This window comes from Dasypus novemcinctus, chromosome 5, assembly GCF_030445035.2.
Source record: "Dasypus novemcinctus isolate mDasNov1 chromosome 5, mDasNov1.1.hap2, whole genome shotgun sequence".
NCBI classification, from domain to species: Eukaryota; Metazoa; Chordata; class Mammalia; order Cingulata; family Dasypodidae; genus Dasypus; species Dasypus novemcinctus.
In genome coordinates, this window is record NC_080677.1 from 109,334,576 (window position 1) to 109,347,265 (window position 12,690).

Consider the following 12,690-nt stretch of genomic DNA (forward strand, 5'->3'; position numbering starts at 1 on the left):
AATCACAAATGTTCTTAATGGCATCTATAATGGTGAATCCTTTCCAGAAGGTTTTCTATTTACTTTGCCCAAATTCATCAGAGGAATCACTATTTACAGCAGCTATAGCCTTATGAAATGTACTTCTTACATAATAAGATCTAAAATTCAAAATTACTCCTTGACCCATGGGTTGCAGAATGGACATTGTATTATCTCATTTTACATCTCCATCAGAGATCTTGGGTGACCAAGTATATTGTCAATGAGCAATAATATTTTGAAAAGAATCATTTTTCTGGGCAGTAGATCTCAACAGTGGGCTTAAAATATTCAGTAAACCATGTTGTAAACAGATGTGCTATCGTCTAGGCTCTGTTGTTCCATTTATTAAGCAGAGGCAGAGTAGATTTAGCATAATTTTTAAAGGTCCTAGGAATTTTTGGAATGGTAAGTGAGCACTGGCTTCAACTTAAAGTTGCATTAACCCCTAACAAGAGAGTAAGCCTCTCCTTTGAAGCTTTGAAGCTAGGCATTGATATCTCTAGCTATGAAAGACCTAGATGGTATCTTCTTCCAAAAGAAGCCTGTTTTGTCTACATTGAAAATCTGTTTTTTAGTGTAACCAAATTCATCAGTGATGTTAGCTACATCTTCTGGATAACTTGCTATAGCTACTACATCACCATTTGTTGCTTAACCTTGCATTTTATGTTACAGAGGTAGCTTCTTTCCTTAAACCTCATGAGCCAACCTCTACTAGCTTCAAACTTTTCTCTGCAGCTTCCTTACCTCTCTCAGCCTTCACAGAATTAAAGAGTTAGGGCCTTGCTCTTGATTAAGTTTTGGAATAAGGGAATGTTGTGGTTGGTTTGATCTTCTATCCAGACCATTAAAACTCAGCAATATAGCTCTTTTGCTTTCTTATCATTCATGTGTTTACTGGAGCAACACTTTAATTTCCTTTGAGAACTTTTTTCCTTTTCCTTCAAAACCTGGCTGTTTGGCACAAAGAGGCCTAGTTTTTGGCCTATCTCAGCTTTCAACCTTCCTTCCTCAGTAAGCTTAATTATTTCTCATTTTTTATTTCAAGTGAGAGACATGCAACTCTTCCTTTCACTTGAAGAATTAGAGGCCATTGTAGGGTTATTAATTGGCCTTACTTCAATATTATTGTGTCTCAGGGAATAGGGAGGCTGAAGTGAAGGAGAGGGAGAGAGACAAGAAAATAGCAAGTGGATGGGGCAGTCAGAACATCAGTAACATTTATTGATGAAGTTAGGCATCTTATTTGGGCTTGGTTCATGTCACTCCAAAACAATTACAATTGTAACATCAAGGATCACTGATTGCAGATCACCAGAGCAGATGTAATAATAATGAAAAAGTTTGAAATACATAATTTCCAATATGTGGCACAGAGAAACAAAGTGGGCACATGCTGTTGGAAAAATGGTGCTGACAGACTTGTTCAGTACAGGGGTGCCACAAAGCTTCAATTTATTATTTTTTTAAAATCTGCCAAGAGCAATAAAGCAAAGCACAATACAATAAGGCATGCTTATACATGTTACCAGGGACCTGGGGAGGAGTGGAACGGGAAGTGAAAGTTTAACTGGTACAGAGTTTCTGTTCAGAGTAGAGGAGTTTTGTCAATGGATAATAGTGACGGAGACACAATTTTGGGAATATAATTAATACCATCAAATTGTATATTTAAAAGGGATAAAAAGGAAATTTTAGGTTTTATGTAAGTTACCATATACACACACACAATAAAAAAACAGAACTGTACAACACAGAGTGGACCCTAATGCCAACTGTAAGCTATAGTTAATAGCAGAATTATAATATTGTTTCATCAACTGTAACAAAAATACCACATTAATGCAAAATGTCAATAATAAGGAAAACTGTGGATGAGAGGGGAATTCTACTTTCTGTGTCATTCAGGGGAACTGATGTGACTCAGTGGTTGAGTGCTGGCTTCCCACATACGAGGTCCTGAGTTCAATCCCCAGCCCCGGTACATCAAAAAAAATTTTTGTAAATGAAAATCACTGCACCTCCTTCTTTCCCTAAAATACTCTGTCTTTAAAGCTTATGTGCCATTAGACTGTATCACCTGCCACCATTCCTTATTGCTTCCCTTGTAATATTTAATACTATTTTCAATGCCTTATTCACTGTCACTCTCTCCAATATTACCCTGATAATTATTAATGACTTTCATATCCATACAGATATTTCTAAAACTCTGACCTCTCCATTCCTTGACCTCTTCATCTCCAATGATCTTGTCGTCTTTTCTACTTCAATCACTCACTTCCATTGTCACTCTACATCAACTACTGCACCACTTTCCAAATTTCATTTCCAAGCATCTTACTCTCCAACCACAAATCCTTCTAATACCTTGACATTGAAATTTTATTCACTCTATTAGCACCTATAATCATTGATCCTACCAACTTTTTACTTTCTCAATTAGCCTCCTGTTCTTACTTCACTTCTCATGAGGCATAGATTCCAGTCAGTATTTCAATCACTCAATTTCCTTGCTCCTACTCCTTTCAGTTTACAAATCTGGCAAAACCCCAAACTTGATTAAATCCAATCACTACCCCTTCTATCCTTTAACCTGCAACCTGTGGTTGGAGAAAAATACATGCCATGCTGCCTGGTAATACTTTAAATTCATGACCACTAATTTCAAATGGCCTTTAGTGCTATCCAACAATCTTACTTTTTTCCTAATCCTTTTACTTTCCCATTCTCCTAGAAAACTATTTCATGATTTATTTTCCTTACAAACCTACAAATCCTACCCCCCATACTCACTCCCTGATAAACTCATTTCCCACTTCATGATGAAATGAAACAGTCGGAAAAGAACTTCCACATCTCCCACCTCAAAAATTGCCAACCTACTACATCTGATATATGTTCCTGTTGTCCTATTCTTGAATGAACTATTCTGCCCTACTAACTAAAGCCAACCCTGCCATTAATACATTGGAATCCATCCCTCTTGCCTGCTCATGGACACAGTTGCAACAATTATTACTTCCTCTTTGGCATCATTTCCCTTTATTCTGAACAGTCACATTAGTATACAAGGGTGCTAAAACATCTCTTCTAGTGGTTTACTACTTTGTCAATTTGGCTAGACTACAACTGTTTCCTAGAATCCTGTTCCCTGTTTTGTTCCAAGTTAAATGGCCAAAAGGGAAATTTACATGGCATTTGGGAGCTACAAATGAAGTGGCAGCCATTATGTTCTGAAAGTTAAGAGGCTGGAGGAATACTACTGACATTTGGATGAGATAATTATTTGTTGTGGTGGGCTGCCCTGTGCACTGCAAATGTTTAGCAGCATACCCAGCCTCTGCTCACTAGATGCCACTATCACCACCACCACCACCACCTCCCTCATTTGAAACAATCAAAATTATCTCCAGACATTGCCAAATGTCTCCTGGGGAACAAAATTAACTCCCACTGGGAACCTCTGTGCTAGAGGTTTCCAGTTTGTCCTCATTCTATTTCTTCCCTCCTCTGTGTCCTCTTCCCTGCCCTTCTTCCCAACTGCCAGCCCTCTGATCAACAATCATCTTGAGCCCACCCAAAGATACTTAGGCTGCAGTATCATAGAGCTACAATAAAGCAACAGCCTTTGCTGACTTTCATACCCAGCTCCCATTTGTGGCTCCACTCTGCAACTAGAAATGCCTAGCTTTCTAATCTACTTCCTTTAATAATTACCTTATTCCATAATGTTCTAGAGGTTCTACTTCCTTGACTGAACCTCCAATTATTGCCATAGGAAGTGATTAAAGGGAAAGAGGACCTAAAAGAGGGGACTATGAAATTGGTTCTTTGATTTGATTAAAAGCATTAATGACCCTGTTTCCAGTGGTAAAAAGGACACTTGGCAGTTCATGGCATGCCATGACAAAATAGTTATTTAAGTTATCACCTGTAAGACAAGTGCAATCAAGGTCCTATAGAAGACAAGACTCCAGGTAACCAAGTAGTTGCTATCATAGAATATTTTAGTGAAAACAAATTGTACATTGGGTTAATTGGTTCTTTTTAAATGTACTGAAGAATTTGGGGAAATAAAGTGATGAGTTTAGTTTTAAATTCCCAGCCCAAGTTTGAGTAAGGGACCAGAAATTGCCTATTCCTACTTTAAAAGAAAGTCATACTTCATGCGGTCACAGGGCTGAGATTTTTGAAAAACATACCCTGCAGGTGCCTGAATTACAATGCAAATTCAACTTGTAACCTTGCAGAGCATCTTATGTTAAAGTTAGGACATTGACTAGGAAGGAGTGGGACCCTGAGAATTGGGATGGGGACTTGTAGACAGATTCTGATGAAGTGGAATAGCCTGAATCTGTAAATTCTGCAAAGCCTCCCTTGTGAGTGGAAGTAATTCTGTATCCCATGACTGAGAAAATCAGTCACCCTTTGCCTGAAGAATGTAAAATGGCCTCCTTTGGGATATTTGCTGTAAGGGGATTGCTGGTGTTTCTGAGGACCTACTCCTACAACTTCTCATTATCTAAACACATAATCAAACTCAAATCCCAGGAGAATCAGGGAGTCAGGTCCAAAATATGACCTGTGATGATATGCAAAAGAATGGCAAGATTTGACCAATTTATGTCAACAAAAAGCTGGGAGATAAGTATGGGAACAGATCTGAGGGGTGCTGGATCAGATAGATTTGCTGACAAAGGTAGACTAAGCAAAGATTCTAGATTCTATGTGTTAGCTTGAGTGGCTAGAAATGGATCTAACAATTTGCTTGGTTGGTTGACTGAAAGCTGGACCCAAAGGTAGTCTACACTGAAAGAAGTTGAAATACTAGAGCTTCCTTGGTATACATAAGAGGGAGACATCCAAATAATTAGGGAGATTGGAATGGTAAAGTAGATTTATTTTGTAAGACTGGCTTACTTATTCCCTAACTGTTTCCCAAGAGGGTCCCAGAGCACCAGCTTTGAGAATACTTTGGAGCAGGCAATCCTTGAAGAGTTCTGAAGTAGCTATTCTCTGTAGGAAAGAAGGACTACTATAGAACTGGGTACTCTGAATCCAAAGGGGATAGTGACATCCTGGTGTGGTGGGGGCCAAATGGTGGCACTTAATTGCCAGAGACAAGTTCGGTGTGGTTACTGTAGAGGGCAGCAGAGCCAAAGCAGCAATCAAAATGCTTTAACTCACATATATATTTGGCTCTGGCTAATTGATTGTGGTATCTCTAGGACTGAAACACATTGGTAGCCTATAAAAGTCTCAGCTTCAGGTCTGGTGAATGGAAGTTTGACTTGAATCACCAAAACAGAAAGTTGTAGCCCATTAACTAATTGCCAGATGTGAGCTAGTACACAGATGTAGAATTTCTTGAATAAAAGTGTAGGAATACACTTACGTAAGTGGATATTTATACCATATACTTCTGCATAAATGACCTGCAACATGGGTGATTATGTACTGTGAAGTGAAAACAACCCCAAACTTTTCAGCGATCACTGGAAACATTCTCTGAACCAACCCTAATTCCTGAAGACTCAGAATGTCACTGTGGTCCACTAATCAGGGTAGGTAATATGGAGGCAAGGGCATCAACAGAATTTTAGCTCAGGTCTGTCTCACAGTGAGCCCAGTGGGTTCTCAAACTTATCCTATGTTACTTCCAAATTTCGCAAAGCATAATTAGGCACAAGTAGGTATAGTGAGAACTCAACAACTGGTAGAATCCCTACATTGGATCCCTGGCCAATGGAAGAATTATTGTGGTAGGAAAGGACAAATGGAGATCACCAGGTCTGCCTCTACTGAACAAAATGGTACAATACTGTACCCTTCAGAGGGATTGCAGAAATTCATGCTACCACCAAGGACTTGAAAGACATAGAAGCGGTGATTCATAACACATTTCCATTCAATCTGCTTATCTGGACCATACAGAAGATAGATGGATTTTCACTGAGTGACACTGGATTTTCATAAACTTAATCAGATAGTGAATCCCATTACAGCTGCTATTCCAGGTGTGATTTCACTATTAGAACAAAAACATATCCCCTGGCACTGATACGCAGCTCTTGATCTAGCAAATATTTTTCCCTTCTTTATCTGTTAGCAAAGACCACTAGAAGCAGTTTATTTTTAGCTAGCAGTATACCTTCATTGTCCTACCTCCAGGCCTAAATCAACTCCTTAACTTTCTGTCATAATCTAGCCTGCAAAGTCTTTATCACTTCTCTATTCCAAAGGATATCACACTGGTTCACTACAGCAATGATATCAGGCTAACTGGGCCTAAGCAGAGTTAGCAACAACCCTAGACACCTTAGTAACAGACTTGTGTATTAGATTTTAGTGTAGTAAATCCCACAAAAATTCAGAGGCCACTCACCTTGGAGCAATTTCTTGATGTCTAGCACTATAGAGATATCTCTTTCAAGGTAAAGGATAAGTTGCTGTCACTAGACAGCACAAGAAAAAAGGCACAATGCCTATTGGGCCTTCTGGTTTGGGAGGTAATACATACCTTATTTGGGCATGCTATTCCAACCTATCTACTCAAAAACCTCAAAAAACTGCCAGTTATAAGTGGGGCCCAGAATAAGAACAGGTTCTGCAACTGAAACAGTCTGCCATGTAAGCTGCTCTGCCACTTGGGCCACATGATCCAGCAGAGTGATGGTTTTTGAAGCATCTATGACAGATGAAACCTTTGGTAGATTCCTAGAGGTGAATTACAGTGCAGACCTTTAGGTTTTGAAATGGAGTTATGGTACACCATCCTCTGCAGATACCAATTTTTTCTCCTTTCGAGAAACAGTGTCTGGCATGTTACTGGATCAGAGCAGAGACTTAATGCTTAACCATGGGCCACTAAGCTACCATGTGACCTAAATTGCCCATCATGAACTAGATGTTACCTGATGCATTAAATCATAAAGTTGAATATGCACAGCAGCACCCCATCATCAAGTGGAAGTGGTAATAAAAGATCAGGTTAGAGCACAAATAAGTTACACAAGCAAAAGGCTACTCCTACTACATTGCCTCCTATTTAACCTGCACCCATGACCAATTGACTAAGGCCTGGTTTACAGATGGTTCTGCAATACCATCCAAAAGTAGACTAGACCTACTCCAGGATGGCCCTGAAAGACAGTGGTTAAGAGAATCCTCCTAGTGGGCAGACTCCAAAGACTTGTACCTGGTTGGTAATTTTGCTGAGAAGGTGTGATGGCAAGTGGTATAGATCTACATTAATTCATGGGTAGTGAATAATGGTTTGGGTAGATGGTTAGGGACTTGGAAGAAATACAAGGAGAAATTAGTGACAAGGATGTCTGGGGAGGAGGTATGTGGACAGATCCCTCTGAATAGGTACAAAGTGTGAAGATACTTGTGTATGTGAATTCTCACCAAAGAGCAACTTCAGCAACATAGGACCTTAATAAAAGGTGGACAAGATGACCCATTCTACACTCACTTTCTCCAATCATCCTTGTTCTTGTCCTATAAACTCATAAACAAAGTGGCCATAGTAGCAGGTATGGAGGTTAGGTATGGACTCAGTAACATGGATTTCCACTCACCAAGGTTAATACGACTATTACCACTGTTGAATATATAACCTGCCAGCAACAAAACACAAACAAGCAAACAAACAAAAACACTAAGCCTCTAACACAGACAATTCATGGGGAAATCAACCAGCCCCCATGGTGACAGGTTGATTACAAGAGACCAGACCACTTCTAATATGAAGGGAATAACATTTTGTTCTACCCAAAATACTTATTCTGCTATCCCTGCTCATAATGTGTCTTCCAAAACTCCATCCATGGATTTACAGAATGCCCTATTCACCATCATGTTATCCTGCACCATACTGCTTCTGACAAGAGAACTCATTTTATGGCAAGTAAAGTGCAATAATAAACTCAAAATCCCCATGACCCTTAAGCAGGTGGCCTGTTAGAACAGGAATGGCTTTTTGAAGACTTATTTACAGTAGGGTGCCAGTTGGGTAACAACACTTTACAGGGCACGATGGAGTATATATTTTAAATCAACAACCAATACATGTGCCTCCCATAGTCAGAATTCATGGTTCCAGGAATCAAGTTTTGAAATGGAAGTGGCTCCTCTCACTATCACCCCTAATGATAAACCAGCAAAAATTCTGTACACCTCCCCTGAACCTTTTTTCATTCCTACAAAGAGACAGAGAAATAGTTTCACTAAACTGAAAATTGAGACTGCCACCTTGCCACTTTGGGGTCCTCACGCCAGTGAGCTAATAGGCAAAGAAGGAGGTTATTGTAAAGGCTGGGATGACTGATCCAGATTAACAAGGAGAAAGTGAGATATTAATACACAATGGAGATAAAAAGAAACATGGTGGCAATCCTCTATGATACCCCTTAGTATTCCCATGTCCTGTGAAAATCATGAAAAACTACAATTGGGTAATGGAAAGGTTAATACAGGCAGGCCTGTATTAACATTCAAAAAATAAAAGTTTGGGTCACCTTCCCAGGCAAGGAATGTGCTGAGGAGCTTGCTGATAGTAAAGGGAATAGGCAATGAAAACTATTATCATTATGAATTTTCCTCCTTTATTTTGAAATGATTATATTTATAAACTGATCAATAATTTTCCTTTCTTTTTCTTTCCCTCCTATTTCCCCACCCAGTTGAAATGAGATATATTAAGAGTATATATACTTATATATCAGTATTTAAGTTAAGGAATATAGAAGAGGCATGTGTCTCAGCTAGAAGAAAGAACATCATCTAAAGATAGATAAAACTTTGTATCCTCTTTGGGGGAGGAAAGCATGTTTTAGGTCTACAATGAGAGACACATGATGATAGGTAGAAACGTGATTTTATTAGCATCATTATTTAGAAGTTAAATATGATTAAAAGAGATGTTCATGGATACCAAGTTGATAAGAGTAGGATGGGGTAGTTTTGAACATCATTTTGGCTAAACTGAACCTATGTTTCCCAGAATCCTTCTCCCTATAAGGTCTGAGTTACAAGTATGCAAAAGAGAAATATGTTTGATATCTAGAAGACAGACATAAAGTAGTAGCCATTATGCTCTGAAAGTCAGGGTGGTTAGAGGTCATGGGAGACAGACGCAGAAGTGCTAGCAGTTTCCAGTTTGTCTTCACTCTTCTTCCCTGCTCCATGTCCTCCTCTCCACTATACATCTGGATCTTCTCAATTGCCAGCTCTGCTGTCCAACAGCAAACTTGACTAAGAACTTAGAGGTTAGTAACTATGATGACTGACCTCTCTGCCAGCCTGTCTTTGCAGTGTCATGCCAAAAGCTAGATATTGTTTTTTTATGCTTGGATGGTAGATCTATGGGTTAAAAGCTTTATTTTATATGTCTTCATTTTCACATGTCCTTTAATGAGCATTTATAAGTAATTTTCAGCATTTCAAGCAACGCTTCATAATTTACAACACTCTAAGTTCCCTGAGGAAAACAAATAAAAGAGAGTATCTCAGCCTAAAAGAATAAAAAAGACTTACATCATTAGACTGAAACAATCGAGTCATTGCAAAGAAGGCTTCTGTGGCTTCAGTAGTTCCAAAGTGTTCACCCTAGTAAAATTTAAAACAATTTTTAAAATGCTAAAAAAAAAAAAAGGGATTTTTCTCTTTAATATAATTCTGCAAAAATCTTTTAAAACTCAGGGGAAAAGCTATTTATAAACTTTCTGCCTCCTTACTACTTTTCTGGTTTTCAATTTATAAACACACGTCTATTTATCCACTCATTTAAAATAATTCAGTAAAACAAATCTTGCTATGAAAGTTACAGGATAGTGATTTCTAACCTTTTAGCCAGAACTGTTTTAGTTTCCCTGAAGAACTGTGAATTGCAAGGAAGTAAAAAATCATGGCACGTAGTTTCTCATCAGAACAGGAAACCATACTTTAACATTTCTATAACCCAATGGCCACCACAATGCCTGACATATCATAGGAGCATTGTATATATTAAACAGCAAAGAACTACCTATTAAAGATCCTAGCAAAAAACGGCCCAACCAAAAGGGGAGCAAACAGCTTCATCATATACAAAATAAGGCTTTTAAAGAGCAGGTAACAGTCTCACACTAACAGCTAGGACCCCTAAAAACATGTTTTAGATCACAGCTTCATAAGCAAATCATCTGGAGTTCTTGTTGAAAGGCAGATTCTGATTCAGTAGCTCTGGGATAAAGCCTAAGATTCTGTATTTCTAGCAAGCTCCCAATGATGCAAAAGTTGCTGGATCCAGGGACCACAATTCTGAGTAGCGAGGTCTTGGATAATTTTTTCTATTAACATTAAGAAAACTATAGACCATAGACTTCCTAAAATATTACCATTTCAATATTTAATTTCTTCATTGTGAGCAATCCTATGTTAGACTCTATTACTTTCCAGAGCTTCAGATTTCACATAAAATATAATTAGTCCTCAATCTATTTATCATCTATGTAAGAATGGTAAGAATAAACAAATTTTGATGAAAAACTTTGCAAGTTTAAGGTGAAAGGCAAAGTAAAATAGGAGTTATTTAAATTATTTAAATCAGAGAATCCATCTCACTCATCAGAAAGAGATTCTCTTTTTACTCTCATAAAAATTTTACTGAACGCCTACCAGTTCATACAATTTTCAGTCATGTTGGTAAATCCTAAATCCCTACTTTCTGACTTTCAACTCAGTGAACATACAGATATGTCAACTATGATAAAAATTTGAAAGTATTTTTCCATGGGGAACGGATGTAGTTCAAGTGGTTGAGCACCTGCTTCCCATGCACGAGGTCCTGGGTTTGAGCCCTAGTACCTCCTAAAAAAAAACGCATTTTTCCATAAAGCTTTACCAAGAACTAGGGAAAGAGATAAAACTAAGGTTCCCAAACTATTTATGTACTTAACTGTGTTGATAGTTCAGACTGTGCTTGTTAATTTCCTTATCAAGATAATTAACTGTTTCGACATGAATTATCCCATCAGAGAGGTACTAGCCAATATAAGAATATATTCTACTCTGAACCAAGTTCAACAACTCAAAATACTGCTTATAAAATGGATTTAGCCAACTTGGGCACAATGTGTGCTATAAAAAGTGAAATTAAACTGACTTTGCCTTAAATATTTTTAAAATGCTGCAGGATGTGATGTCAGTAAACAGATACATTTTATTTAAAAATATGTTTGTCGTTCAGTCTCCATTCGCAAACAAAAATTTATTAAATCTCTAGATGATATCTTTAGTCATGATTCAGAGTAAAGATAAACATTCACAAGGAATGCAAATTGGAAACCACAGTCTTCTTAGCACCATGTGTAAACCACCCAAGATATGTGTCTGTGTATGCATTTAAGAAATAAAATCACATTTTCTAAGTACCTAGTAACTTCATGAGATTTTTAGTCTGAGGCAAAATCCACAAGAAAAAATAAAATTAACAAAAATAATAAGCAGAATCTAAGTTCCATGAGAGCCAATTTTGTGTTGGTTTTATCTGCTCTGTGCCCAGTACCTAGAATACATAGAACATAGCAGGTATGCAATTAATATTTGCTGAATGACCAAATGAGAACTATTTCTGAATACTTACTATATGTCGAGCACTACTCTCAGTGCTCTACATTTATTATCTCATTTAATTTTTATAACTTTATAAAACAGATATTACTATGATCCCCATTTACAGAAAAGGAAATTAAGGGACAAAACAGTTAAGTACTTGCCCAGAATCATACTACTAGTTAGCAGTGAAGTAGAGATAATAAATATAAAATCTAAATATTAGAATCAAAGGTATGGGCTAATTTACAAAAAAAAAAAAAAAAAAGCAAAATGTGTGTCTGAAATTTTCTAAAATTTTGCACTATATTTCTGGAAGGACATAAAGACCTCTGCACAAAGGTAAACAACATGTTCTAACACTAATTAATACTTGTTAAATTCAAATCAATATTTATTGAGCATCTACTATATGCTTAGCTAGCTTAGTATCTTATGAATACAAAAGAAATGTCCTGTACTCAAGACATTTTATATATTAGTATGTTAATCAAACACTGCAGATTTAAAACTTAAATGGATTCTTAAAAATTACTTTCCAGAAAGTAATTCAGTACATGGCATATATTTTTATTTCAAGACACAAATCTGAAGAAAATCAAAATAATTTACCTGGTTGAGTAAGTAAAGAATCTTGGTAAGAATATGCAAACATCTTCTTGGATTAATGGGAGTTTCATTGAATATACGAGCCTACGGAAACATTTAAAAAAACCAGCTTTAATAAAACAGATTATATATTTTAATTACAATGTCCAAATAATGTTAGTGGCCTATAGTTTTCAATTTATTATGATAATACGATCAATTATTTGATGTGACCTTGATTTTCCACTCTATACCTTCGAATTCATTCATTTAGGTCAACTACTTAACTTTATGAGCTTTATTCATTAAGTAAGAATCACAATGTTTACTTCATATGGCTACAACAAGCTTAATACCTATAACTTCCTTCAATAACCTTGCTCCAAACACTTCTGACATTTTATTTTAAATTCCCAACATGTAGCAGAACCTGCAACCCTGTGCATTTCAATAAGCTCCAGACTCTCCCATGCCAAA

The 12,690-nt window shown here is 37.2% G+C and overlaps 1 protein-coding gene across 2 annotated transcripts in view; it reads right to left on the reverse strand.

Annotated features, from left to right (window-relative positions):
* COPG2 (COPI coat complex subunit gamma 2) overlaps positions 1-12,690 on the reverse strand; it is a 195,533-nt gene that overhangs the window by 181,275 nt on the left and 1,568 nt on the right. For both annotated transcript variants that reach the window (XM_058297360.2, XM_058297361.2), the window contains exons 3-4: positions 12,238-12,318; positions 9,568-9,639 (exon numbers count right to left, since the gene is read on the reverse strand). In XM_058297360.2, coding sequence (XP_058153343.1) covers positions 9,568-9,639; positions 12,238-12,318 — 153 coding nt within the window. The remainder of the gene's footprint in view (positions 1-9,567; positions 9,640-12,237; positions 12,319-12,690) is intronic.